The sequence below is a fragment of the Oncorhynchus tshawytscha genome, linkage group LG15 (assembly GCF_018296145.1).
Source record: "Oncorhynchus tshawytscha isolate Ot180627B linkage group LG15, Otsh_v2.0, whole genome shotgun sequence".
NCBI classification, from domain to species: Eukaryota; Metazoa; Chordata; class Actinopteri; order Salmoniformes; family Salmonidae; genus Oncorhynchus; species Oncorhynchus tshawytscha.
Window position 1 is genome coordinate 31,330,300 of NC_056443.1, and position 27,894 is coordinate 31,358,193.

Genomic DNA, 27,894 nt, shown 5'->3' on the forward strand with positions numbered 1-27,894 from the left:
GGGCAACACTCCAGCACTCAGACAGAATTTACAACGAAGCATGTGTGTTTAGTGAGTCTACCAGATCAGAGGCAGTAGGGATGGCCAGGTATGTTCTCTGTTTAGTGAGTCCACCAGATCAGAGGCAGTAGGGATGGCCAGGTATGTTCTCTGTTTAGTGAGTCCACCAGATCAGAGGCAGTAGTGATGACCAGGTATGTTCTCTGTTTAGTGAGTCCACCAGATCAGAGGCAGTAGTGATGACCAGGGATGTTCTCTGTTTAGTGAGTCCACCAGATCAGAGGCAGTAGGGATGACCAGGTATGTTCTCTGTTTAGTGAGTCCACCAGATCAGAGGCAGTAGTGATGACCAGGTATGTTCTCTGTTTAGTGAGTCCACCAGATCAGAGGCAGTAGTGATGACCAGGTATGTTCTCTGTTTAGTGAGTCCACCAGATCAGAGGCAGTTGGGATGACCAGGGATGGTTCTCTTGATAAGTGTGTGAATTGGACCATTTTCCTGCCAAAATGTAACGAGTACTTTTGGGTGTCAGGGAAAATGTATGAAGTAAAACGTGCATTATTTTTTTTAAGAATGTAGAGTGAAGTAAAAGTAGACAAAAATATAAATAGTGAAGTAAAGTACAGATACCCCCCAAAAATTACTTATGTAGTACTTAAGTACTTTACATCACTGATTGTCTACGATAAGGGGAATGTAGACAGGACATGCCAGTCTTGTATATACAGTATCCTCAATGTCTATATTTATAGTTACAGCTTCAACAAAATAGTGTACAACAATGTAAAGTACACGTTTGTTACATCACATATGCGTGCAGCTTTTCACATTTACATTTATAAAGGAAATATGCAAGGAAATCGCTCTGAGGTGTAATATTGGTTCCCATGCTGTGTAGGAGATATGATACCGTTGTGGTTGGATTAAAGTTCACTTCCTAAGTGGTTTGTTTTCGAGGTTTAACGTGCATGTTAAGACCTACACACGCTAAAAATAGGCATTGGATCTGAACGGCTAGTTTTCAACTGAACACCTGTGTTCTTCTATTCTCTTTAATATGGTTGAGAAGTTCAATTCGGGGTGAAGCCTCTGGCTGCACGGTCAATTCATGTGAAAGATTTGTCGTTCTGCAGAAGTATTGGTCTCTATAATGTCTCTCATCTCATGGGGTGAGCAGAGTGCCACTAATTTAATTCAGTTTTAAACATACCTGTTGCACCAGAGGCCAAAATGACCTGTGCTGCCTGGCATTCACCGGTGGTCACCTGCGGCCTGTATGCCAAAACTCCTGCCTTTTCTTTGTACTTTTCCCTACTTAACAGCCGACCGTGTATAAAGTGTCTGAGTGTATATGTCGACTTGTTCTTTAAGTGGTGCACGAAATAAAAAAGACTGAAAGGACAAAATAAATGTATTTTTGTAAAAGTGAGTAAATACAGGCCTACTCGATAGTCACTGTTTAAAATGCTCCCACCTCACAGGCACGAGATTTATTTACATTTACAGCCACAATTGGAAGACAAGACAACCACACAAATGGATAAAGATGCATTTAGTAAGAAAATGATTATTAACTGATTATAAACAGAAACAGGGAGATTGGGGGAACTCTGGTCCGACGGACAGGCACCTGCTACTTGCAGCAGGGTGTGACTCGACCACACAATTCTGCATGAAGAGCTCATTTCTTGGGGCAGCGGTCGTGACAGGCGCAGGTGAGAGCAGCGACCAGGACTACGAACTCATTGAAGTCCACCTCAGAGTCTCCATTATGGTCCAAAGCCTTCATCAGCTTGTCACAGTCCCCAGGGTTCTTAGAAGCCTGCAGAGAGACGGAGGAGAACGAGGTCCCACAAAACAACAGGATTCATTTCAACAACTCAACAACACACAAATAGCGTGATGTATAAACTAGAATTGACTTCACGATCAATCAGTAAATCTGAAAACAGCTTGCCCTTTGGATGGGACAATAAAGAGTTGTTGAATCTAATACATTTGTTCTGCAGTGTGGCGTTGGCCGACAGTGCAGTGTACAACAGTACCTTCAGGAGAGAAGGCAGCTCCTTTTCTATCATGGTTTTGAGCTCAGCCTTGCTCAGCGTGCCCTTGTTGCCTTCGGCTCCAGAGTACTTGTCAAAGGTCTTCAGGAGGATGGCCATCGCTGTCTCCAGTTGGGACATGACTGCTACTGGTGATGATAAAGTTGGGGCAACAACTCCAAGGCAAGGTTTCGGCGACCGGACAGGAGGAGAGGTGAAGGTACAGGCCGGGTGGAATTGAAGTCTGCTTTATATTCTGCTCATGTATTCACGTTAACTGATGTTTGAATCAAGGAACTTACTAAAGCCACTGTTGGCTCAGTGCTTGGGAGGTGGCAGTGACCGATAGTGTTTGATTTGGGGGAGTTTACTGTTGTGTCAACATTATCTTAACATCAAAACGCCTATTGCAAACTTTACCTCAATGTCTGGCTCCATAGAATGCTGTCGTGCCACTTTGTCAAAATTGGATTTGATTCAAGAATAGTTCAAGTGTTCTTAGGGAGGTGTTTGGATCCTTGTGCGTTGTGACTGTTTTCCTTCAGAGCTGCTGTTAACTTACTTTTGAGTGGCTTTTTGGACACAGGCCTGATGAGTTTTGGTTGGCTACATTAAATGGTTACACTCCGATTAGAGTGTTTCTGTAGGAGCACGAATATTCTGTTACTAGAGGTGAGATAAGATCACATCATGTTCTTTGATCAATACCACATGACCAGACCAGGCAAAATGCAGGACTATTGTTGCAGTGTACGAGAGAATATAGATTATATACCGAACAAAAGAAATAAATGCAACATGTATAGTGTTGGTCCCATGTTTCATGAGCTGAAATAAAAGATCCCAGAAGATCCCAGAAATCCATACGCACAAAAAGCTTATTTCCCTCAGATTTTGTGCACAAATTTGTTTACATCCTTGTTAGTGAGAATTTCTCAATTGCCAAGATAATACATCCACCTGACAGGTGTAGCATATCAAGAAGCTGATTAAACAGCATGATCAGTACACAGGTGCACCTTGTGCTGGGGACAATGAAAGGCCACTCTAACATGTTCCATTTTGTCACACAACACAATGCAACAGTTGTTTCAAGTTTTGAGGGAGTGTGCAATTGACATGCTGACTGCAGGAATGTCCACCAGAGCTGTTGCCAGAGAATTTAATGTTAATTTCTCCACCATTAGCCGCCTCCAATGTCGTTTTAACGAATTTGGCAGTATGTCCAACCGACCTCACAACCCCAGACCACATGTATGGCATTGTGTGGGCGAGCGGTTTATTGATGTCAATGTTGTGAACAGAGTGCCCCATGGTGGTAGTGGGGTTATGGTATGGGCAGGCATTTTTCAATGAATTGCATTTTATCGATGGCAATTTGAATGCACAGAGATACCGTGTCGAGATCCTGAGGCCCATTGTCGTGTCATTCATCCGCAGCCATTACCTCATGTTTCAGTATGATAATGCACGGCCCCATGTCACAAGGATCTGAACACAATTCCTGGAAGTTCTTCCATGGCCTGCATACTCACCAGACATGTCACCCATTGAGCATGTTTGGGATGCTCTGTATTGACATGTACGACAGCGTGTTCCAGTTTCTGCCAATATCCAGCAACTTGGCTCAGCCATTGAAGAGAAGTGGAACAACATTCCACAGGCCACAATCAACAGCCTGATCAACTCTATGTGAAGGAGATGTGTCATACTGCATGAGGCAAATGGTGGTCACAACAGATACTGACTGGTTTACTGTTCCACGCCCCTACCTTTTTTTTAAAGGTATCTGTGACCAACAGATGCATGTCTGTATTCCCAGTCATGTGTAATCCATAGATTAGGGCCTATTTAATTCATATCAATTGACTGATTTTCTTATTTGAATTGTAACTCAGTAAAATCTTTAAAAGTGTTGCATGTTGTGTTTATATTTTTGTTTAGCGTAGTTTCCCTAGTCTTAGATGAAGTGTTAGCGGGTCCCAGTTCTGTTTGTGCTGTTTAGCCAACATATCTGGAGCCAGGCTAGATGAGGGTATCCCCACAGACAGAACAATGAGACAGATATTTCACTGGATGTATAAATGTGAAGCACCCGGTTGGTGTTTCCACTCACTACCAAATATGGTCGTGAGAGGAAGCCCACTGGCGGGCAGTGGGAAAAGATGGAATGAGGTGGATTTTTGGCCGACATTCTGCACATTTTCTCATCGATTAAACAGTTTTATACAGTTTTCTGTTCCCAAAACTAGAATCTGTTAAAGAACAAAGTGGACTACGTTTTATAGACTTTACTCTTTTCAAAGGTTTAAAAAAAATGCAAAGGCGAATTGAGTTATTGCACACTTCACAGAGTAGGCGTTCCGTAACAGAAATATGCAGATAATACTAGAACGCGCCAATAGGATATGTGCTTGGCTCTGCCCACCTCCATCTTTGTTCTGCACACTGACTCATTTGTTCCCATTTGAAACGACAAGCTGTGTTCTATCTTGGTTAAGTTATGAAAATCTTTGGGTATCTCTGTTCTGTGTGTGAATCTGGTCATCTGTAGCACTGTTTCCTGGAAATGCTGCTCTCTTTTCTAGTAAACATTTATGATCCCTATATAGTGACGCATTCTTCAAATGACAACCTGTGTGTCTGCGTGCATCGCAAAATCCAAACATTATCAGTCTTCTACATCTTGCAGTAATCAATCCGCTGAATTAAACATGTTTGTTCAATATCAAAACACAACTTCATATCAGAATAATCTCTGATGATAACAAGTAAACTTGTAAAAAGCAAACTAAGGATCTTGCCATACGGCATAAGCAGTGAGAATGTGTTACTGTGCCTAACAATTCTGTCTTGGTAGGAGTGCAGCCATGGTTACAAACGGTTGTTTGTTTTTATAAGATGTGAGTAGGTGTGTGTCTGCTTACTTTGTAACTGCAGGACCTAGTGACTCATTGGGGCAAGTTGTCAGATAATATATATAATGTGTTAAGCGTTGACAACTATTGTGAACATATCATTTGTCATTTGTTAGCTGTGAGCAACTGATAAGAGTGTCAGCTAAACAGCTGAAATGTACACGATCTGTTACTCAAATAATTTCACAATGTGTATGAGTGTGTGGCAATTTGTAAGGCAATCACATCTATTGTTATTATAAAACTGTTCTGTTTCTCATTTCTGTTCATCCTGTAGTCTACAGCAGATGAGGGGCCATGGTTACTACCTGAGACATAAGCATATACTGTCACCACCATCTGCTCTGTTTCCATTTCCTGTCACTGACCTATGAGAGAACCTACGAGAAAGCCCCCAGATACCATCGTTTCCACTGGTGATATAACACCAGTTACACAGAGAATCTTAAGGCTGCATCCCTGGACTGGATGATTTTTGTCTGATGCTCAATCATTGGGCATTTTTCAATTCTACTGTAGTTTCCCTTTGCAGTCATTATTATTGTCAATACCCACTCAGTGATATGTCTCTTCTGTAGTATAATTCTCTTTTACTCGCTTTCTCTTGTCAGGCACGAACACATTCTCATGCATACGTGCGCACACACACACGTTTTATGTGAACACTGGCTTTTGCATAGGTCTAAGATACAAACCAGAGTTAAAGAGTAACTATTCACAGATCTTTGTAAAAGTACCTCATTGCACAACCTAAATTTGAGTTTCTGTGAGTTTCTCTTTCACTTCCTGACTGGAGAATAAAGTACATTCCACACAGTTGAAATGGTTTAAAGAAGAAACAATAGCAGTAATTACCTACTGTAACATACCCTGTACCTACTGTAACATACCCTGTACCTACTGTAACATACCCTGTACCTACTGTAACATACCCTGTACCTACTGTAACATACCTACAGAAATGACTGACACATGAAACGCAATAGAAAAGTACCCTGTACGTACTGTAAAATACCTACAGAAATGACTGACACATGAAATGCAATAGAAAAATACCCTGTACATACTGTAAAATACCTACAGAAATGACTGAAACATGAAATGCAATAGAAAAGTACCCTGTACGTACTGTAAAATACCTACAGAAATGACTGACACATGAAATGCAATAGAAAAATACCCTGTACATACTGTAAAATACCTACAGAAATGACTGAAACATGAAACGCAATAGAAACATACATTCACAGCCGGTCCTTAACCTTTGTCTTGGGTTGGTAAAGCCAAGTAATCAAGTGATTCATACACCTGGACTTGACACTGAGAGATTGAGAGAGAGAGAGAGAGAGAGAAAGTCAGCAATGCATATAGAATAACACAGACTTCAGAAACATTTTGATATCTTAAGTGAGATCACCATGCCTATAGAACTTACTCCACTAAATCAGGATAGGAATATTAGCCTGTCAGTAGGGTGTGGGACGGTGTATCGTGGCATGATGTGATTAGCCTGTCAGTAGGGTGTGGGACGGTGTATCGTGGCATGATGTGATTAGCCTGTCAGTAGGGTGTGGGACGGTGTATCGTGGCATGATGTGATTAGCCTGTCAGTAGGGTGTGGGACGGTGTATCGTGGCATGATGTGATTAGCCTGTCAGTAGGGTGTGGGACGGTGTATCGTGGCATGATGTGATTAGCCTGTCAGTAGGGTGTGGGACGGTGTATCGTGGCTGTAGGTGGTATGATGTGATTAGCCTGTCAGTAGGGTGTGGGACGGTGTATCGTGGTGGTAGGTGGTATGATGTGATTAGCCTGTCAGTAGGGTGTGGGACGGTGTATCGTGGCGGTAGGTGGTATGATGTGATTAGCCTGTCAGTAGGGTTTGGGATGGTGTATTGTGGCGGTAGGTGGTATGATGTGATTAGCCTGTCAGTAGGGTGTGGGACGGTGTATCGTGGCTGTAGGTGATATGATGTGATTAGCCTGTCAGTAGGGTGTGGGACGGTGTATCGTGGCGGTAGGTGGTATGATGTGATTAGCCTGTCAGTAGGGTGTGGGACAGTGTATCGTGGCTGTAGGTGATATGATGTGATTAGCCTGTCAGTAGGGTGTGGGACGGTGTATCGTGGCGGTAGGTGGTATGATGTGATTAGCCTGTCAGTAGGATGTGGGACGGTGTATCGTGGTATGATGTGATTAGCCTGTCAGTGGGGTGTGGGACGGTGTATCGTGGCGGTATGATGTGATTAGCCTGTCAGTGGGGTGTGGGACGGTGTATCGTGGCGGTAGGTGGTATGATGTGATTAGCCTGTCAGTAGGGTATGGGACGGTGTATCGTGGCTGTAGGTGGTATGATGTGATTAGCCTGTCAGTAGGGTGTGGGAAGGTGTATCGTGGCGGTAGGTGGTATGATGTGTACTGATTATGAGACTCACCCATTGGGTGGATCCTCTGGAGGAGGAGGAAGAGCTCTGGTTGGCCGCCTCTTCCAGCTCCTCCATCTTCAACTCCTCGTCCTCATGGTTGGGAGCCTCGTGGATCACCCTGACTGTTCTGTCTGGGGCACCACCTGTATACCCCATACACATACAGTGTTGTGAAAAAAATATTTGCCTCTTTTTCTAATTCTCAACTTTTACATATTTTTGATGCTGAATGTTATCAGATCTTCAAAGAAAACAGAATATTAGATGAAGGGAACCTGAGTGAACAAATAAAACATTACATGCTTATTTCATGTATTCCATTAAAACAAAGTTGTGCAACACCCAATGCCTCGGTGTGAAGAAGTAATTGCCCCCTTACACACAAAAACAGCTTGTACCATCTTTAGCTGTAATGACTCCAACCAAACTCTTCCTGTAGTGGTTGATCAGTCTCTCACGTCTCTGTGGAGGCTTTTTTGGCCCACGCTTCAATGCAGAACTGCTGTAACTCAGTGACATTTGTGTCTTTTCAATCATGAACTGCTCATTTCAAGTCCTGCCACAACATCTGAATTGGGATCATTAGGTCTGGACTTTTACGAGGTCATTCCAAAATGTCAAATTTGTTGATTTATAGCCATTTTCATGTAGACTTGACTGTGTGTTTTGGATCAATGTCTTGCTGCATGACTCTCTTCAGCTCACAGACTGATGGCCTGACATTCTCCTGTAGAGTTCTCTGATAACAATTAATTGTTTGGTTTTCGCCCAGACATAATGGGACCCATCTCATCCAAAAAGTTGACTCAAATCAAATCAAATCAAATCAAATTTTATTTGTCACATACACATGGTTAGCAGATGTTAATGCGAGTGTAGCGAAATGCTTGTGCTTCTAGTTCCGACAATGCAGTAATAACGAGCAAGTAATCTAACTAACAATCTCATCCAAAAAGTTGACTCAAGTTTGCCTGGAAGCACCTGGATGATCATCAAGACTCTTGGAAGAATGTTCTATGGACAGATGAGTCAAAAGTATAACTTTTCGGACAACATGGGTCCCATTATGCCTGGCGGTAACCAAACACTGCATTCCACAGTAAGAACCTTATACCAATTGTCAAGCATGGTGGAGGTAGTGTGATGGTTTGAGGATGCTTTGCTGCCTCAGGACCTGGACGACTTGCCTTAAAAGAAGGAACCATGAGATCTGCTCTGTATCAGAGAACTCTACAGGAGAATGTCAGGCCATCAGTCTGTGAGCTGAAGAGAGTCATGCAGCAAGACATTGATCCAAAACACAGTCAAGTCTACATGAACATGGCTATAAAGCAACACATTTTAAGTTTTGGAATGGTCTAGTCAAAATCCAGGCCTTATCCCAATTCAGATGTTGTGACAGGACGTGAAACGAGCAGTTCATGCTTGAAAACCCACAAATATTGCTGAGTTAAAGCAGTTCTGTGTGGAAGAGTGGTCCAAAATTCCTCCACAGCAATGTGAGAGACTGATCAACAACTACAGGAAGTGTTTGGTTGCAGTCATTAGAGCTAAAGGTGGAACAACCAGTTATTGAGTATAAAGGGGCAACTACTTTTTCACAGGGGAATTGGATGTTGTAAAATTGATTTTTTTTTGTAAACTTAGGTTACCTTTATCTAATTTTAGGTTTTGGTTGAAGATCTGATAACATTCACTATTAAAAATATGCAAAAATGTAGAAAATCAGAAAGGGTGCAATACTTTTTCACAGGTTTGTAGATATCAAGGGCGTACTCAGAAAAACAACCAAATTACAGGATGCGTCAACTCACTGTCTTGCACGGTAACAAGGTGATAGAGCATTGAATATTTACTGAAACTCTCATCTGTTGCGAAATAGGTTTGAAATACAAAACTAGGGACTGTTGCAAGGTTAGGTTGAAACGGCTTGAAAGACAAGACTAGGGACTGTTGCAAGGTTAGGTTGAAACGGCTTTAAAGACAAGACTAGGGACTGTTGCAAGGTTAGGTTGAAACAACTTGAAAGACAAAACTAGGGACTGTTGCAAGGTTAGGTTGAAACAAAGACAAGACTAGGGACTGAAAGGCTGAAACGGCTTGAAAGACAAGACTAGGGACTGTTGCAAGGTTAGGTTGAAACGGCTTTAAAGACAAGACTAGGGACTGTTGCAAGGTTAGGTTGAAACAACTTGAAAGACAAAACTAGGGACTGTTGCAAGGTTAGGTTGAAACAACTTGAAAGACAAAACTAGGGACTGTTGCAAGGTTAGGTTGAAACAACTTGAAAGACAAAACTAGGGACTGTTGCAAGGTTAGGTTGAAACAACTTTAAAGACAAGACTAGGGACTGTTGCAAGGTTAGGTTGAAACAACTTGAAAGACAAAACTAGGGACTGTTGCAAGGTTAGGTTGAAACAACTTGAAAGACAAGACTAGGGACTGTTGCAAGGTTAGGTTGAAACGGCTTTAAAGACAAGACTAGGGACTGTTGCAAGGTTAGGTTGAAACAACTTGAAAGACAAAACTAGGGACTGTTGCAAGGTTAGGTTGAAACGGCTTTAAAGACAAGACTAGGGACTGTTGCAAGGTTAGGCTGAAACGGCTTGAAAGACAAGACTAGGGACTGTTGCAAGGTTAGGCTGAAACGGCTTTAAAGACTCCGTGGCTGCTCTATAGAAATGAAAAATGTACATCGTGGGATTGTAAGGTTCTGATCTACTCTATGAATGTACACATATGTAAACGTTGTTTGACACGCTAACAACTCTTTTATAAGCACACGAGTGTGGTATCCTATAGCAGTGTTTGACTTGGACTGAAACAGGTGCCGTTTCTCATGTTGGGGGCCGGTACTGTTTTATATTTAGACGCAGTAGCTCCACAAAACCTTAATAATATTCTACGAGAGGAATAGGAGCTCGAGCAGTAGAACATGTGAGGTGTCGGTACTGTTTTATATTTAGATGCAGTAGCTCCACAAAACCTTTGAGATAATATTCTACAAGAGGAATAGGAGCTCAAGCAGTAGAACATGTGAGGTGTCGGTACTCAGCTCCAGTCAAACACTGATGTAAAGATGTAAAATAAACATAATATCACAATGCCCTCTGACCTTGGTGTCTTTTCCATGCCCTGTACAGGCAGATGAGAGGGAGGAGGAACAGTAGCAGGACAGCAAGTGGAATCATGATAGGCAGCTGGTGGAGCAGTTTTTCTTCTGAGGAATCTGCTGTGCAGAAAGAGTGGAGTTATTAGCAAACTATTGCAATAAGATTTTATCTATAACCAGTTTAACTTGTTCTTAATGTATAACTTTCCCCAAAGAAACGTTAACTGTCTCTAATCAATACTCGCCATTGTTTGTCGTGTTTTGGGATGTAACTGTTATCCGTGTCCCATTCCCCACGGATTCAATAAGAGATGGGATCTCTAAAGAAACTTTACAGATGTAAGTACCCGAGTAATTTCTAGTGAGGTTTGAGATGGTCCAATTTGAGCAGTTACAGGCTACAGTCTGCTGAGATGCCCTGTCACGACACTGACTGTTGTTGACCAGAACACTCTTATATTTTATCTCGGTGAGTCCTTCTTTTTTATGCCAATTAACCGTCACTCTTGACACATGTTGATTCCAGCAGCACTGGATCTGAACAGTGTCCCCCTCTGTTACTGTTACATTATGAGGAGACTGGATCACCACCAACATGCCTCTTATCCCTGTGGAGACAGAGAAAACAACATATTAGTGAAACATCAAATGACAAGGCTAAATAGAATGATATGCATGAAGCTGATGTAATGTATTCAAATTAGGGTGGTACCATTGCCAAATCTGAATAATTAATAATTACCATATAAAACATGGTATGAAATGGGGTATAAAACATAGTTTTATTAATTCTACAAGCATTGCTGTTGATGTTAATGATACCAAAATAAATGCATTGACTACAGTGAAATGAATGAAAATAATTTAAGAGAAACTATAAGGTAATGTCCAGACCAGTAGAATGTAAATTACCGTTCCTTTAAAAACACTGTGATGTCTTTGCCCGATGAGCCAAGATGGTGTTGGTTTAATCTAAGATAATGATGGTCCAAATAAATGTGTAACTAATATTTTGTAACCTACCCCAAGAAGAGGGAGAACAGAGGGAGGAGAGGAGCAGCCAGACCAACAGATGCTTCATCTTTCTGGAAGGATATCAGAATGAGGCCAGTCACTCAGCCTTCAGGTGCTGTGGCCTCCCCCTCTACACTCACACCCAGGGCATGAGAATCACAACTGACACACACTCGCTGTGGACTTCTTCTGATGACGCACTGAAATGTTAACCACAGAGTCGCTTCTCTCCATCTTTCTCTCTCTTCTTTGTGTAATGTGTTCTTTCTTCATGCTGAGCCTATGACCCAGTAATGTCATCATCTTTTGGTCCTGCTGTCTGCTCTATACCAGTTGATTTCAAGTATCTGCAGTTCTGAACCAGCTGTATTTGTTGATTAAAGATCTAGTCAAAAGTTTCGTCATTGCCCACCCTGGCCGAACCAAAATAGAGAATAAAAGGGAGTGACAAGACTGCTATATCCTCTGAGGTCTCAATAACCACTGGAAGCACATTCATGGTATCAATACACACAAGTTATTATACAAATCCTGACGGACTATACATGGAATATTGGTATTCAGGAGAATTGAGAACTGGATATTGTTGTAAGGTGAATTTGTAATAGTCTATAAGTCAAAACCTTACGCTTTAGCAATCCAGAGCACGTACCACTGTACATCAGTGGTACGTACACATTATGCTTGACACAGATATAGACCAAATCAGACTACTCACCTTGGCTTTTATGCTCTCTGGCTGTAACTGTTATCTGTGTCCCATCCCCCACGGATTCAATCAGAGATGGGATCTCTTTAGTAGCTTTACAGATGTAAGTACCTGAGTCATTTCTAGTGAAGTTTGAGATGGTCCAATTTGAGCAGTTACAGGTTACAGTCTGCTGAGATGCCCTGTCATAACACTGACTGTTGTTGACCAGAACACTCTTATATTTTATCTCGATGTGTCCTTCTTCATGCCAATTAACTGTCCCTCTTGACACATGTTGATTCCAGCAGCACTGGATCTGAACAGTGTCCCCCGCTGTTACTGTTACATTATGAGGAGACTGGATCACCACCAACATGCCTCTTATCCCTGTGGAGAGACAGAGAAAACAACATATTAGTGAAATATCAAATGACAAGGGTACAATGTAATGTATTCATATTAGGCACAGCTCCTTATAACACACCCACATCTCAATCATTATTCACTTACCATGGTATAAACAAGGTTTTATTTTTTGTCTAAAATGGATTTTTATTGAGTCGGTATAATCAGAATCACAACACCATTTTTTAACTTCCAAACAAACAGGTTTTAAGAGTTCTACACCTTACACGTAAAACAAGTACGTGGAAGGACAAAACCAGTTATTTTCTAAATATTCGTAATGTATAAGTTAGGTTTTGATGAACCCAATACGAACGGTCTGCACTTACCGTTGGATGAGAGAAAACAGATAGATGAGCGGAGCAGGCAGCAACACAAGTTATAAAAGTACCTCATGTCAGATGACTGATGGGATGATCTGTTCTCTCACTTATACCATCACCTTTCTGACTCTCCCTCTCTCTCTGTGTATTTATTTATTTCACACTTTCCCAGCCAACTACAGCTTGTCATTTCTCTCTCCCCGTTGTACGGCCAGCACTGCTGTGGACTCCTCTACCCATCTCCCCTTGCGTAAGTATAGGGAATATTGACCTAGAAATTACAGTAAGCTTGGAAAAAGAATACTGTAGAAAAGTGACAGTCACACTATCTGTATTACAGGAATCATAACTAGGGCCCGGAGTGTATCCAGGGTATCCCTCACGTCAACCTTCAGAGGCTTCACCTACAGTTGTGGCCAAAAGTTTTGAGAATGACACAAATATTCATTTCCACAAAGTCTGCTGCCTCAGTGTCTTTAGATGTTGTCAGATGTTACTATGGAATACTGAAGTATAATTACAAGCATTTCATAAGTGGCAAAGGCTTTTATTGACAATTACATGAAGTTGATGCAAAGAGTCAATATTTGCATTGTTGACTCTTCTTTTTCAAGACCTCTGCAATCCGCCCTGGCATGCTGTCAATTCACTTCTGGGCCACATCCTGACTGATGGCAGCCCATTCTTGCATAATCAATGCTTGAAGTTTGTCAGAATTTGTGGGGTTTTTGTTTGTCCATCCGCCTCTTGAGGATTGACCACAAGTTCTCAATTGGATTAAGGTCTGGGGAGTTTCCTGGCCATGCACCCATAATATCAATGTGTTCCCCGAGCCACTTAGTTATCACTTTTGCCTTATGGCAAGGTGCTCCATCATGCTGGAAAAGGTTCCACGCACCCTCCTTCCGTAGCTACGATCTCTTTTATATTCCATCTATCACATCTTTCACACAGTCACTCGTACCACACTACATCTTAGTAAGGTGCAGGTCTAATATCGGGTGGCTCACATTAATAATGGATTGTGTCCGCAGGGAGGAAGCAGATGAGGACTACACCTACTCTGTCACCACCAGAATACCAGAGAGTTTCCCCAGCGGCAGGCTGTGTTACAGGTTGGAGCAGAGCTACTCGCTGGGCCCCCTGGAGGTCAACACTGAGGCTGTCCTCAGGATCAAGACCAGCCTGAACAACAACAATTGTTCGTTCATGAAGCTCTTCCTGGATGACAAGGTAAAAATCTGTCGTTCTGCCCATGAAATAGGCAGTTAACCAACTGTTCGGTCATCATTGTAAATAAGAATGTCCTTTACTGACTTGCCTAGTTTAAAATATATATATTTATTCACATCTTTAGAAGTGTAATTCCACAACAAAATGTTCAGATTGATCACTGGGTGCTCTTGATTTGAATGTTGCATTTCAGAGCCAATTCAAGTGAAGCTACAGGTTTACGTGTGTGTAAGGTAGTTGTTAGATATTACTGCATGGTCGGAACTAGAAGCACAAGCATTTCGCAAACACTCGCATTAACATCTGCATGTGACCAATAAAATTTGATTTATAGACTGATGTCATCCTATGGAAAGTACTTATTCTTTAAGGCCAATAACAGGAAGTGGCCGTGTGGTCTACTGTGGACTGTCAGCGCTGTGCTCACTTGCAAACAGGAAGATCACTAACGCCCTACAGATGAACAATCTTACCGCTACTCAAACAGTGAGATAACTACTGGGTTAGGTTATGAGGGTTTCAGATGCTTGAGGTGTCAATAATGACCCAGACCTCTCCAAGGCCTTAAAAACAGAAGCACTTCAACTGAGGAAAATAAAGAAAGACACAAAAATGGAGCGATTCCCTATTTTAGATTATACTCAATTTAATACAGAAAAAGTAGACCGGCACTTCAAGATAATCCACATCCTGGTCATACAATGTCCCGTGTTACATTAGAGAAAGTACATGACAGAATGTTTAATCACATGTCAGAAGGCCTCTCTTCAGATTAGTCATCCATCTTCACAGAAGACTGAAGGGTAACAGGAACGTTCTACTTGAGCTTGAAGTAAACAAAGAAGGTCCTGATTTCTTTGGGTGATATGGTCACGTTGAACTCTCCTCTCACACCAACACTTGACCCCTTGACCCCTGAAACAGACAAACAAATACTAGGATGTAGACAAAAAAAAAAAATTGTAAACATTTTTTTCCTTCAGATTTCACAGGTGGTTGACATCTCAAACACTACAGCCTACTCCAACTGAATTGACATCTCCTGAATCTCAAAAGGTACACTGATACAGTAACTTCTCTCATCTTTTAACAAAAAGGTATGTATCCAGATGTTTCACCCCCACCAATGCTGAACTGAAGCTTACCAACACTCTCACCCCTCCCTGGGTCTTCTGAAGCCTTCCACTTCCACCTCTGGAGGTCAGAGATATCCCAGGTTCCTGTGAGAGAGCGCTCCTCCAACACTCTCACTTCCCCCATGCCCCGCAGCACTTCCTGTTTCACACAGGAAATGGATTTTCAAAACAAATACAGTAAATGGAGTAGTGACCTGGGCTGTTGCGGTGACCGTATTACCGGCAGTCAAATTCCATGTCAAATCAAAAAGTTTGTCACGTGCGCCGAATACAACAGGTGTAGACCTTTCAGTGAAATGCTTACTTACAGGCTCTAACCAATAGTATAAAAAAAAGGTATTGGGTGAATAATAAGAAATAAAACAGTAAGCAGACAGGCGAGGCTACATACAGGCACCGGTTAGTATGTACATATGGTTAAAGTGACTATGCATATTTGATAAACACAGAGTAGCAGTTGTGTAAATGAGGGGTTGGCAGGTGGTGGGTTGCAGGACACAATGCAGATAGCCCGGTTAGCCAATGCGTGGGAACACTGGTTGGTTGGCCCAATTGAGGTAGTATGTACATGAATGTATAGTTAGTGACTATGCATATATGATAAACAAACGTGACCGTTTAGTCACGGTAATTAGGCATCTCCAAGCTCTGATGCTGTTGATCATAGTTAGTAGCCTATCAAACTTCCTAACTACCTGGTACTCAGCACTATTGTCCCTCTAATCACTCTGCCATCAATGCAAATGTCATCGAACATCTCAAACACTTCATGAGAGCCCATGATGCGTAACATTTCTATAGGCTATGCAATCACGAGAAAACAGAGTGATGGCCTCCATCACTCTGAGGATGATCCCATCAGCTTTCTATAGGCTAGGTCTACTATATTTATCTCAACTGTACTAATATTAAGCACATTGTATAGATAAACAGGAGTATAGGCCAGTTAACTTCAATAACTTGCCAAAGAAATTCTAAAAACCTGTTATTGCGTTGTCATTATGGTGTGGAGATTGAGGAACAAAAACAATTGAATCCATTTTAGAACAAGGCTGTAACGTAACAAAATGTGGAAAAAGTCAAGGGGTCTGAAGAGTTTCCGAAAGCACTGTAGGCTAGTGCTTTTGCCATCTGATGTGTCTTTCTTTAGTGAGAAACACCCGATCACATGATGGAGAGCCATGTGAGTGAGAGGTGCTTAGGAACACACAGCACTCAGGGAGAAGGACAACGCAGCATTCCCCGGCCAAGCGCACAATGGCTGTAAAAGGCACAGGTTCTCTTAGGGAGCATTACAGCCACGAAGGGGATGGGGCCGTGACATTTGAGGCATTATCAAGTGCTTGTCAAATTGTGACTGAGAGACTAATGAAGGGTGTACAGCCTGAGCAAAACAAAGCAGAGCTCATGCCTTTCAAGCAACATTTCTCAAGTCATTATAGTCACATCGTGCACAATTAGAATATATATTTAAAAACAAATAGTGCAAAGTTTGTATCACAACTAAAGTTGTATAAATAACTAATTTAAGCATATACAGTAGCAGTCAAAAGTGGACACCTACTCATTCCAGGGTATTTCTATATTTTTACTATTTTCTACTTTGTAGAAAAACTATGAAGTAACACATGGAATCATGTAGTAACCAATTGTTTATTTTTTTAAGTGTGACGCAAATCAAAATTAATTTGTCATAGTAGCCACCCTTTGCCTTGACAGCTTTACACTCTTGGCCTTCTCTCAACCAGCTTCATGAAGTAGTCACCTGGAATGCATTTCAATTAACAGGTGTGCCTTGTTAAAAGATAATTTGTGGAATTTTTCCTTCTTAATGTGTTTAAGCCGATCAGTTGTGTTGTGACAAGGTAAACAAAACATAGCCCTATTTGGTAAAAGACCAAGTCCATATTATGGCAAGAACGGCACAAATAAGCAAAGAGAAAACAGTCCATCATTACTTTAAGACATGGTCAGTCAATCCGGAAAATTATGAACTTTGAACTTTTCTTCAAGTGCAGGCCAAAAACCATCAGCTGCTACGATGAAATTGGCTCTCATGAGGACCGCCACAGGAAAGGAAGACCCAGAGTTACCTCTGCTGTAGAGGATATGTTCATTAGAGTTAACTGCACCTCAGAAATTGCAGCCCAAATAAATGCTTCAGAGTTTAAGGAACAGACATCAACTGGAGACTGCGTGAATCAGGCATTCATGGTCAAAGGACGCCAATAAGAAGAAGAGACTTGCTTGGGCCAAGAAACACGAGCAATGGACATTAGACTGGTGGAAATCTGTCCTTTGGTCTGATGAGTCCAAATTTGCGATTTTTGGTTCCAGCAGCCATGTCTTTTGAGATGAAGAGCAAGTGATGATCTCCGCATGTGTGGTTCCCACCGTGAAGCATGGAGAAGGTGTGATGGCGCTTTGCTGGTGACACTGTCTGATTTATTTAGAATTCCAGGCACACTTCACCAGCATGGCTACCACAGCATTCTGCAGCAATATGCCAGCCCATCTGGTTTGCACCTAGTGGGACTATGGATATGTTTTTCAACAGGACAATGACCCAACACACCTCCAGGCTGTGTAACGGCTATTTGACCAAGGAGAGCGATGGAGTGCTGCATCAGATGACCTGGCCTCCACAATCACCCGACCTCAACCCAATTGAAATGGTGTGGGATGAGTTGGACCGCAGAGTGAAGGAAATGCAGACAAGTGCTCAGCATATGTGGGAACTCCTTCAAGTCTATTGGAAAAGCATTCCAGGTGAAGCTTATTGAGAGAATGCCAAGAGTGTCGAGAGCTGTTGTCAACGCAAAGGGTGGCTACTTTGAAGAATCTCATACTTTTTGGTTACTACATGATTCCATATCGGTTATTTCATAGTTTGGATGTCTTCACTATTATTCTACAATGTAGAAAATAGTAAAAATAAAGAAAAACCCTTGAATGAGTAGGTGTCCAAACGTTTGACTGGTGCTGTAGGAGTACCCATTTCTTTGATAACTACTCAACTCCGCATGTGCGCACTCGCTCAAATCGTTGAGGAAATAGATTTTATTCAGCTTTGTTCAATTGTATTCTTCAAACTATAAAATAATGCCACTGAATTCTAAGCAAATCTTGTCTGCTAAATGAACTAGTGTAGCCCACAGCCATATGGTATAGCGATATTAGGACAACTCAGAGTATGTTACCCTGTTCTTCTGAAATAGACTATATTTTCTTAATATCATTTCTTAGACCCATCTAAAATAATGGATTTATTGTGAAGGTGTAGACTATATTACATGGATTTATTAGACTTTTGAAATTGTAGATGTTCCAAAAAGGTCTGCGTCAGTGGCTTGTAGGTTGTGTGGAAGCCAGGAGATGCTACCTATATTTATGTTAATTAACGGTCAAGTACCATGAGACTTGACAGTTATTTGCTTGACAATCACCGGCTGACTAAATTTCGTAACCGCCACAGCCCAAGGAGAGACCAAATGTCAATATCACATCTATTTGTTCACTTAATACACAAACATATATGTCTGTTATTGAAGTCTCCTCTTCATATGGATCTCATGAAGCGGTGTGTCCTGTTACCTTCATGTTAATGGTGGACGGCTGAGATAGAACCGGGTCTTCCCCCTTCTCATACAGATGCATGATCCTCAGTAGGACCCGATCGTAGTCCGGCTGTGTGGATCCAGGGGTACCGGTCTCCATGTTGCGGAGGTGCAGGGTGTGGTTGGAGTTGTAGAACCAGCCCGGGACACTAAGCGTCAGCAGGTGGAGGTTGTCAGGCAGGACCACGGGGCGAATCGGAGATCCGGTCCGTGGCTCCTTCCTCCAGGCCTTCTCTAAAGGGGGAAGTGAATGGCATTGTACAGGTGATTAAAAACATGGTCAACTCCATTTGGAAACATTTCAATTGTGCATTTGCTTTTAGAATGGATTCCATGTTATGGATTTCCAGGGAAAAGTTTAGTGGAAAGTAGCTGTGCATGCTTTAAATAGGTTGGTAGTTACTGTCATGAATCTTGTCCTGAAGGCAGCTATGCATAGTGGTCACTAACTGGCACAGCCACAAAGTCATCAAATCTGATTTTAAACCTAGCCTTAACCCTAATCATACTACCAACCCTAATCTTAAATTAAGACCAAAATGCACATTTTGTTGTCATGAATGTTTACGATATAGCCAATTTTCACTTTGCAACTGTACCATCTAGAAGAAAATCACTCAGTTCTGCCTCCAGGTCAAGATTCATGACAATAAAGGTCAACCTGCGAGCCTCAATAGAGTAGTTCAACAGGGGAGCTATAAAGAGTGGACTCACGTGGCCTGTCGATGGGCATGACCACAGGTCGGTGCTGCAGTTCTAGCGCCTCCCTCTGGTAGAGAGAGGTAGCAGCCAGGGAGCCCAGTGTCATCCATAGGACAGGCCTCACCACCGAGCTGTCGTTCAGGGTAAGGTTATAACCCAGAGTCCACTCCTGGTTGTTCCACAGACGTCGGTGGAGCATCACCTAGGACAGATACAAGGGGTTGAGGTTGTGTGCGAGTGTGTATGCATCGCATACATAAAACACACTCACCTCCAGCTCTCCCTCACTCTGGCTGGATGCACCATGAGCTCTCTCACTGAGGAGGACCAGTCTGCTAGAGTCATCTTCAATGTAGGCCATTCGAACCATGGGGTAGTAGTTCTGCAGTACATAGACACAGGAAGAAACACAAGCAATTGTCAAAGTCCTGAACAGTAACCCAGGCCTGAACCACCAAAAAGGAAAGCTGATGAGACCAAACACCCAAACGCCCCGAGGAGGAAGAAACCTTGAGGAACCAGGCTCATAAAGTGTAGCCCATCTTTCTCTGGCTGGCAAGGTACTGTGGAAGTTCAGTGTACATTTAACCCTCTACACCAAACTGTCCTTAAATACAACCCACTCACTCTGGCAACAGTATCATTGACGAACGTCCTGGAGGGCCTCTTCATCATCTGGTACCCGTTGTCGTCGGTGAACAGAGTCCTGTTGTTCTTCAGGCTGGTCTTGATCCTGAGGACAGCCTCAGTGTTGACCACCAGGGGGCCCAGCGAGTAGCTCTGCTCCAACCTGTAACACAGCCTGCCGCTGGGGAAACTCTGTGGTATTCTGGTGGTGACAGAGTAGGTGTAGTCCTCATCTGCTTCCTCCCTGCGGACACAATCCATTATTAATGTGAGCCACCCGATATTAGACCTGCACCTTACTAAGATGTAGTGTGGTACGAGTGACTATGTGTGAAAGATGTGATAGATGGAATATAAAAGAGATCATAGCTACGGAAGGAGGGTGCGTGGAAACCAAAGACGGACAGAAAGGAGTTGTTCACATTCCCACCTGTAGAAGTACTGTCTGATCTCCGTGACGATCTTCCCAGGGACAATCTCCATCTTGACGGCCTTGTACGCCCTCACTGCCGAGCCGTTGGCACTGAAGATGTAGTTGTCAGAGATGGGCCCTGCGCTGACATTGCCATTGACCTGGTACTCCCAGAAATCCTGACTCATTCTCACCGTTCTCTTCTCATGCCTGTCAGGGTCACAGAAAGGTCAGAGGACATTGTTGACGTAACACCTGGGCTGCATTCAAAAGGAAAATGTGCAACGTTCAGTAAAATAAACATGCTTCTCTGACATGGAGAATAAATCACATAAGCTCTATTAATTACCTTTGTATCTGCAATGTTTCACAACGTTATCCTGCTGAATGTGCCCCTAATGTGAATGTTGAATATAACTACCTGTCGGTGATGCTATGCAGTAGGTTAGTATCCTGGTCCAGCATGATCTTGTAACACTCATTCAGAACCGGCAAGAGTCTCCTTCCTGTCTTCAACTCCTGTGAAACATTTAGTCTCTTGAACGACACAACCCAGGCATGGTGGGTCGAGGACCCCTCTTTACCCGGCTTCTCTGAGAACTTGATGAGGTACTTCCTGTGTTGGAGACCCCCAAGGTTCACCACAATGAACAGGTCATAGGTCGTGTTGGAGTCAGCTGAACTCTGGGTCTGTTGGGAGCAGAGAGACACAGGCCGTGTTCATTAGACACTAACAGACAGAGGGAATTCCTGGACTTGTCCAATAAGAAACACACATTTTCATCTTCCGTTGCAAAATGTTTTTTTTGCTGAGTGCCCAATGAACACAGTTATCTGAAAACTGAGTTTGTCTAGAAGGTATGATGTATATCTGCAGTTCTATTGACACATGGCTTTTACATGATACACTGGTGACTCATTGTTCTACAAACGTTTAACTGGATAAATCCACTCCATTTCCACACTACCTGTGCAGGTATGGCCTGTCCTTGGTCGTCGAACACGGTTGCCATGGGCAAGGTTACGGTGACGTTGATGATGGCGGTGGTGTTCCATGCCAGGGGGTTGTACACAATGATGTGCTGCTCCAGGTCCTGATGGGAGCCTGCAATTACATAAATTAACAACATTTTGATAATGTTAAAAAAAAAATGAAACATGTTGTAGTTGATGGAGTCATTAAATGATGCCTTGGACCAAGCTGAACCTTGGGCCTTGTTACAACACATCCTCCCCCTTCCTTGATGTGTATTCACTGATCTGTAGTGTGATTGGATAAGTGAAAACATGCAGCCCATCCAACTACTTTCACAAATCCACATTTCTGAGTTCATGTCAAATAAAGTATAAATAGATTTTAATTATGTTGAAGTACAGTACTTTACCCCTGCTGTGAGAGTCTTCAGGGTTGCTAGCGGTGCCCAGGGTCTGGGGCAGGAGGAAGAGGGCAGCCAGGAGTTCCTCTACTCCCATCATAGCCTGGGTCAGGTGCTCTATGTACATGTCAGACACCTTGGGAGACTCTGTCCCTGTGATCCCATCATGGTGCTGCACCTGGAGATAAGACAGAGGGAGAATAATAGAACAATAGAGAAGTACTGTTTTTAGAATTCATTTTGTGGGTCTTATTTCTAAATTTGTGTGACAGAAATGGGATATGAGAATGTTTAATCACTGGGTTACAATGATTGTGATTCATTGTAAATTAATAATCGCTATCGATGAGTATTTTGATCAAGCACCTCAGAGACAGCCCAGCGGAGGGCCTTCAGCTTCTGCAGAGCCTCTTCTTTAGGGACCGGTCCATCTGGGTAGCTGACCCGGTACCGGGTAAACAGAGTCTCTGCAGCATGCAGCTGGGAACTAGCTCTCCTGGCTATCCCCTTCAGAACATTCCGGGAGGCATAGAACCCAGTCCACGCCTGGAAAGGTTCTGGAGAGATAAAAGGTTCCTTTTTAGAACTACAAGAACCAGATTGGAATTGTGAAAAAAGCATTTTAGTCCCTTGGCCTCATAGTAGTTTTTACTGCTACATGTTTTTAGTATGCCAACTCCTGGTCACTGGAACCATTGAGTGAGAGATACATATACACACACATTTTCTTATAGAAGTTTTATTCATATTCCATTTACATATTTGAAACTTATAATAGATAAGCACATTTCTGGAAAAACCCACCAGTGGAGTAGGGAAGGAAGTCCTCACTTCCCCTCACCTCCCAGGTGAGATTTGATTGGTGGACAGCCTGGAAGTACTCGCTGAGAGTGGCGTACTGGACTGTCACTCCAAACTCCTTGCTGTTCTGGTTGATGTATTCCACCAAGGGATCCATGTTGGCAAACTGCACAGAGGAGTTGTAGAACTGCTTGTCACAACCCTATGGAGTGAAATAACAGGAGAAACATACATTGCTCAATGGTGAAGTAACTAGAAAGAACACTCATTAAATTGTGATTGGAAACAGTTTCCTGATCGCTGTATATCTGTTGACTCACCCAGGGCCAGAGGACATGGTTTGTCCTGAACCATGCTGCCCTCTGCTGGATGTTCTGCACCATGGTCTTGGCATAGGAGTGCAGCGTCTCTTTGGTGACAGGCAGGCTCATGTTGGGGTAGATGCCGTTTTTAGGGGGGTCAGGGAACAGAGCCACACCATTCCAATAGAAACCAGAGCTGAGAGAGAACAACGGATTCGTTTCACCGAGACAAATATGTGCCTGTAATCTGTTAACAGCCCATGGTGATAGGCAAAACTGATCAAATGGAGATTTTTGGTGATTCTCAACAACAAAAAACATTGAGTCTTAATTCAATTACAGCATGTAAGGGTAAGTCTAAGACAGTAGGATATGCTAGGAGATTTATGACATGGAACATGGTGAGGGGAAAGGAGATATTTAGGAGACCTGTTAGAGAAAGGCAGGTGAGATGGAGTACAGTAGCTGAACTGGTCCATGGTGTGAGTAAAGATCTCCTGCTGCTCTTTCAAGGAGGGGGATCCTCTCCAAACAAACTGTAGTTTCTGTTCCAAAACAGCAAGACAATAACTTAGTGCAAATATACTGTAACTCAGTTGATAGAGCAAGGTGCTTGCAACACCAGTATAGTAGGATCAACTCCTTGGATCACCCGTACATAAAAATGTATGCATGACTAAGTCGCTTTGGATAACATATGCCATTTTAGCAGATGTCTTTATTAAGTCAAGCCTCTAAACCATTTAACTGCTTATAAGTGACTGATCATGGTCAAGACTACTCAATAGAGATGGTAAACTGCCTGGTAGGCTGTAGCTGAAACTAAGGTGACTATAATACCTTGCTCTTCTGCATGACATCTTTGAGGTCATAGTCAATACGTGAGATGAGGTGGGCATGGAACCCAGCCAGGGCAAAGAGGACAGGGGTGGTGGCAGAGGCTCCAAACGGGTCCACGTGCCACGAAAACCGGGGACGCACCCCAAACGTCTCATACAGGAACCCATGGCCCTCTAATTACAGTGTGTGTGAGTGAGACAGCAAGGGAGATTGAGTCCATGCTCATTTAAACCAACCAACGAAACAAATATTATACATCAAGTATGAAACCACTTCACCTGTCAGCTGCAGTATCTCATCATCTAGATCAGTTACAGCTTCATCATGCATCACCTGCCCCCCAATGATGAACTCAAGTCGACTCTCCTTCAGCAGCTGTCGCACCTTGGGAGGGGGGAGGGGCAGTGGGAGATAGGTGACTACACAGTCATACAAAGATGAGACTTCTGCATGAGCAGCACTTAATTCACATGGAGGGGGTATATAAGATTATTCTATAGTACTTGTTTCTTGTGCTTGTCTGTAGCCACAGAATCCCACCACAGCCGAAAGAACTCCTGCTCCACTGCGATGAACTTGCGCTGTTTGTTCTGTGTCAGCGCCTCTGTCACACTGGAGTACACGTTCGCTGCATAGGCATGCATGCTCTCCTGTTTGAGGATTAAAGAGAGGAAAACACCCTGTTCAATGCTGTATACTGTGAACACTGACAGTATAGAGTTGTATCTACATTTGGACTGACATTTCATTTTGTGACATTCTTGAACCTCCCAAAATAAAAATGTCCCTAGTTCTAACGTCCAAGAACCCAACATAACTCCTGTACTATTGTATAAACGTTAGCTCAGTAAGCTAGTAACAAACCTGAATAGTATATACCCAGCCAACATCCATGTGACTGTGCGGGATAACAAACGTCTGAATTGGTCCATTTCTCTCTGCACAGATAACCGTGAAAAATAAAAACAGTGGGAAAGTTAAAAACCCCATCTCTGTCAAAACATGAGATGTTCTTCAACGGCAAGCTAACCCACGTCCTTATTATGGTTTTGCAGCATGTGACAATCAGGCGGCGCCCCGCCCCTTGCTGTACGGAGTACCGCAGGGGTCAAAAATAATGTGAAGCCGCAAATTAAAACCAACCATTTTTAAACAGCGAAGAACTTCGTGATTGTGAACAAAGTGAACTGGTAAACTTTACCCCGGAAAACATTCAGGGAAACACACATACTGTGCATTTGGAGGTGAATGCGCAACAAAGATGTCAAGGAACAGAAGGATCACGTTAATATTTGGAGGATTTATAACAGCAGTTGCTGCTGCATTTTACCCTATATTTTTCCACCCACTCACGCACACAGCTGACTACAGTAAGTAACTATCGTTATTCGAGGAATGTACTAGTCGATTCTGTCACAGTCTTGTTACACAACGACATGCTAGCTAGGAAGTCTTGTTAGGCGACTTTTTATTGTATAGCTGCTAGTGTCCTCATGTGGACACAATTTTGCCCTGGCCAGTCGGACCGTAAACATTGCATTGACAAATTAGCTATGCCATTTGTTTGTAGCTGTAGCCGTGTGTGCTAAAAACCCATGTCATAACGTAGCTACATGGTCTCAGTATAACGGGTTTCTGTTTTTAAGTATAGACAGTTTATTTTAATGCTGTACAATTGTGATCATACTACAAGTTCTGTCAAGCAGTGGTCTGATTGCACCAGTGGACAATGTCTGTGCTAGTGCACTTGCCTTGTCTATAAGGATCCTGGTTCAAACCCACCCCAGTCCCCCGCAACACAATTGAAAACCCCACTCACTTCTCTGCAGATCAAGTCCAGAGAGCAAACCGAGCAGGAATCAATCAAGCAGACGTGCAACCAGTGGGTAAGTAGCCTGCTCACCTCTCTCATGCAATGGTTCTTCTTTGTTGTTGCCATTGTGTACTGTTCCATCCCCTGTCCTATCAGCAAACTTTACATTTTCACTAACCGTATATAAGTCAGTTATAATTTGGTGTATTTTCAGGTGTCAAAGTATGGTCTGATCCCTACAAGCCAAAGTGATGCCTGAGACAACTGTCCCTGGTATGGAAAATAAGACGCTATGCTGATGAAGACTGTCCACTGAAGATGATTCTGAATCCCAATTGGACTGTGTTTGTGTGAGTGAATGCATAGGTGTGGTGGATGGATGCTTACCACTTTATCCTATGAATAAAGTTTAAAGACCTCTGTTTTCTCATTATCTTTTTGGAAGTGTTTGGGCCTATGTATTTGGGAATTCAATGGGTCACTTCATTTCTTTAGGCTACTTGTAGTGCATTGGATGTGATATGCATTATGACCACAAGGGGTCACTATTTGCTCAGACAGTGGCAGAGAGGCAGTTTGGTACATTATGTGCTCAGTAGGCCTATATCCTAGATTTATTGCTTTCAAATAAAACCAATTCGTTTTTTCGTCTTCTGGGTATATTTAAGCAATAAGGCCTTCGGCCTATAATAATAATAAAGACCCTGGGCCAATAATGGCCAATATACCACAGCTAAGGGCTGTATCCAGGCACTAAGAGTTGCGTCGTGGATAAGAACAGCCTCAGCCGTGGTATATTGGCCGTATATCACAAACCCAGAGGTGCCTTATTGCTATTATAAACTGGTTACCAATGTAATTAGTGCAGTAAAAACGTGTTTTTTTTCAGACCTGTGGTATACAATCTCATATACCACGGCTGTCAGCCAATCAGCATTCAGAGAACCACCCAGTCTATATTTGTCAATACATTTGTATTGACAGATGTCCACTTCACATGAACAATGTTTTAGACAGAGGTGCACATGCTTTAGAACCAACTAAAAGGCAAATGATAAAGTGAAACTTGAGCCAAGCTCATCTAGACTAGTGCTGCTAGTAGCCAGCACTGTATCCACGACAATGGGAATGCACCTACACTTGGAACACCTGCAGACCTTTCAAAATCTCCGCCCACTTCAAACTCTCGCACACTCAACCATTCCGTAGTTGGTAGAAGGCCCAGTTTGCGGAATTGGATACTTTTGCTTCACGACTGGAAATTGTGTCATAATGAGATTAGTGAGATACAGTTGACGTCAGAAGTTTACATACACTTAGGTTGGAGTCAGTAAAACTCATTTTTAAACCACTCCACAAATTTCTTGTTTACAAACTAGTTATGGTAAGTTGGTTAGGACATTACTTTGTGCATGACACAAGTCATTTTTCCAACAATGGTTTACAGACAGAATATTTGTCATGGCTTTAGAAGCTTCTGATAGGCTAATTGACAATATTTCAGTCAATTGGAGGTGTACCTGTGGATGTATTTTAAGGCCTACCTTCACACTCAGTGCCTCTTTGCTTGACATCATGGGAAAATCAAAATAAATCAGCCAAGACCTCAGAAAAAAATTGTAGACCTCCACAAGTCTGGTTCATCCTTGGGAGAAATTTCCAAATGCCTGAATGTACCACGTTCATCTGTACAAACAATAGTATGCAAGTATAAACACCATGGGACCATGCAGCCGTCATACCTCTCAGGAAGGAGACGAGTTCTGTCTCCTAGAGATGAACGTACTTTGGTGCGAAAAGTGCAAATCAATCCCAGAACAACAGCAAAGGAACTTGTGAAGATTCTGGAGGAAACGGGTACAAAAGTATCTATATCCAAAGTAAAACGACTCATATATCGACATAACCTGAAAGGCTGGTCAGCAAGGAAGACGTCCCTGCTCCAAAACCGGCATAAAAAAGCCAGCCTACGGTTTGCAACTGCACATGGGGACAAATTCATACTTTTTTGGAGAAATGTCCTCTGGTCTGATGAAAAAAAAATAGAACTGTTTGGCCATCAAGACCATTGTTATGTTTGGAGGAAAAAGGGGGAGGCTTGCA

At 42.6% G+C, this 27,894-nt stretch overlaps 5 protein-coding genes across 7 annotated transcripts; 2 read left to right on the forward strand and 3 right to left on the reverse strand.

Annotated features, from left to right (window-relative positions):
- Nucleotides 1-1,453: 1,453 nt before the first annotated feature.
- Nucleotides 1,454-2,337, reverse strand: LOC112214829 (protein S100-P). The gene is made up of 2 exons (XM_024373865.2): nt 2,047-2,337; nt 1,454-1,823 (listed from the first exon to the last, which is right to left on the reverse strand). Exons 1-2 carry the CDS (start codon nt 2,182-2,184, stop codon nt 1,683-1,685), a joined length of 279 nt encoding a protein of 92 aa, XP_024229633.1. The 5' UTR covers nt 2,185-2,337; the 3' UTR covers nt 1,454-1,682.
- A 1,982-nt stretch (nt 2,338-4,319) lies between these two features.
- On the reverse strand, nt 4,320-11,785 carry LOC112214830. 3 transcript variants are annotated; one of them, XM_024373868.2, is made up of 5 exons: nt 11,523-11,785; nt 10,847-11,107; nt 10,503-10,616; nt 7,397-7,530; nt 4,320-6,281 (listed from the first exon to the last, which is right to left on the reverse strand). In XM_024373868.2, exons 1-5 carry the CDS (start codon nt 11,578-11,580, stop codon nt 6,219-6,221), a joined length of 630 nt encoding a protein of 209 aa, XP_024229636.1. In that variant the 5' UTR covers nt 11,581-11,785; the 3' UTR covers nt 4,320-6,218. The 3 variants fall into 3 exon arrangements, with proteins under 3 accessions (XP_024229636.1, XP_024229634.1, XP_024229635.1); XM_024373866.2 differs by having other exon boundaries at nt 10,745-11,107; nt 11,523-11,762; XM_024373867.2 differs by having other exon boundaries at nt 10,745-11,107; nt 11,412-11,541.
- A 2,064-nt stretch (nt 11,786-13,849) lies between these two features.
- Nucleotides 13,850-15,316, forward strand: LOC112214832 (epididymis-specific alpha-mannosidase-like). The gene is made up of 2 exons (XM_024373870.2): nt 13,850-14,165; nt 15,149-15,316. The coding sequence occupies exons 1-2, from the start codon at nt 13,950-13,952 to the stop codon at nt 15,194-15,196; spliced, it is 264 nt and encodes an 87-aa protein (XP_024229638.1). The 5' UTR covers nt 13,850-13,949; the 3' UTR covers nt 15,197-15,316.
- Nucleotides 14,794-25,040, reverse strand: man2b2 (mannosidase, alpha, class 2B, member 2). Its single transcript, XM_024373869.2, has 18 exons — nt 24,843-25,040; nt 24,482-24,628; nt 24,257-24,362; nt 23,979-24,151; nt 23,568-23,683; nt 23,157-23,334; nt 22,840-23,038; nt 22,402-22,592; nt 22,045-22,213; nt 21,628-21,764; nt 21,081-21,349; nt 20,678-20,869; nt 20,248-20,491; nt 19,892-20,002; nt 19,633-19,822; nt 18,896-19,152; nt 15,311-15,440; nt 14,794-15,080 (listed from the first exon to the last, which is right to left on the reverse strand). The coding sequence occupies exons 1-18, from the start codon at nt 24,966-24,968 to the stop codon at nt 14,983-14,985; spliced, it is 3,033 nt and encodes a 1,010-aa protein (XP_024229637.1). The 5' UTR covers nt 24,969-25,040; the 3' UTR covers nt 14,794-14,982.
- A 110-nt stretch (nt 25,041-25,150) lies between these two features.
- smim20 (small integral membrane protein 20) lies at nt 25,151-26,211 on the forward strand. The gene is made up of 3 exons (XM_024373871.2): nt 25,151-25,348; nt 25,808-25,864; nt 26,006-26,211. Exons 1-3 carry the CDS (start codon nt 25,240-25,242, stop codon nt 26,041-26,043), a joined length of 204 nt encoding a protein of 67 aa, XP_024229639.1. The 5' UTR covers nt 25,151-25,239; the 3' UTR covers nt 26,044-26,211.
- Nucleotides 26,212-27,894: the final 1,683 nt, after the last annotated feature.

What these genes read in the sequence shown, in the direction of transcription:
- LOC112214829 (XM_024373865.2), bottom strand. Translation starts at nt 2,184, where the DNA reads ATGTCCCAACTGGAGACAGCGATGGCCATCCTCCTGAAGACCTTTGAC. An exon ending in AGCTGCCTTCTCTCCTGAAG is followed by an intron (nt 1,824 to 2,046) that starts GTACTGTTGTAC and finishes GTCTCTCTGCAG; the next exon opens with GCTTCTAAGAACCCTGGGGA.
- LOC112214830 (XM_024373866.2), bottom strand. Translation starts at nt 11,580, where the DNA reads ATGAAGCATCTGTTGGTCTGGCTGCTCCTCTCCTCCCTCTGTTCTCCC. An exon ending in CCAAAACACGACAAACAATG is followed by an intron (nt 10,617 to 10,744) that starts GCGAGTATTGAT and finishes TCTGCACAGCAG; the next exon opens with ATTCCTCAGAAGAAAAACTG. An exon ending in GGCATGGAAAAGACACCAAG is followed by an intron (nt 7,531 to 10,502) that starts GTCAGAGGGCAT and finishes TGGGGTATACAG; the next exon opens with GTGGTGCCCCAGACAGAACA.
- man2b2 (XM_024373869.2), bottom strand. Translation starts at nt 24,968, where the DNA reads ATGGGGTTTTTAACTTTCCCACTGTTTTTATTTTTCACGGTTATCTGT. An exon ending in ATGTCATGCAGAAGAGCAAG is followed by an intron (nt 23,684 to 23,978) that starts GTATTATAGTCA and finishes GTTTTGGAACAG; the next exon opens with AAACTACAGTTTGTTTGGAG. An exon ending in TCAATGATACTGTTGCCAGA is followed by an intron (nt 20,003 to 20,247) that starts GTGAGTGGGTTG and finishes TATGTACTGCAG; the next exon opens with AACTACTACCCCATGGTTCG.
- LOC112214832 (XM_024373870.2), top strand. Translation starts at nt 13,950, where the DNA reads ATGGATTGTGTCCGCAGGGAGGAAGCAGATGAGGACTACACCTACTCT. An exon ending in AGCTCTTCCTGGATGACAAG is followed by an intron (nt 14,166 to 15,148) that starts GTAAAAATCTGT and finishes TTTTTCCTTCAG; the next exon opens with ATTTCACAGGTGGTTGACAT.
- smim20 (XM_024373871.2), top strand. Translation starts at nt 25,240, where the DNA reads ATGTCAAGGAACAGAAGGATCACGTTAATATTTGGAGGATTTATAACA. An exon ending in CACGCACACAGCTGACTACA is followed by an intron (nt 25,349 to 25,807) that starts GTAAGTAACTAT and finishes ACTTCTCTGCAG; the next exon opens with ATCAAGTCCAGAGAGCAAAC. An exon ending in AGCAGACGTGCAACCAGTGG is followed by an intron (nt 25,865 to 26,005) that starts GTAAGTAGCCTG and finishes GTGTATTTTCAG; the next exon opens with GTGTCAAAGTATGGTCTGAT.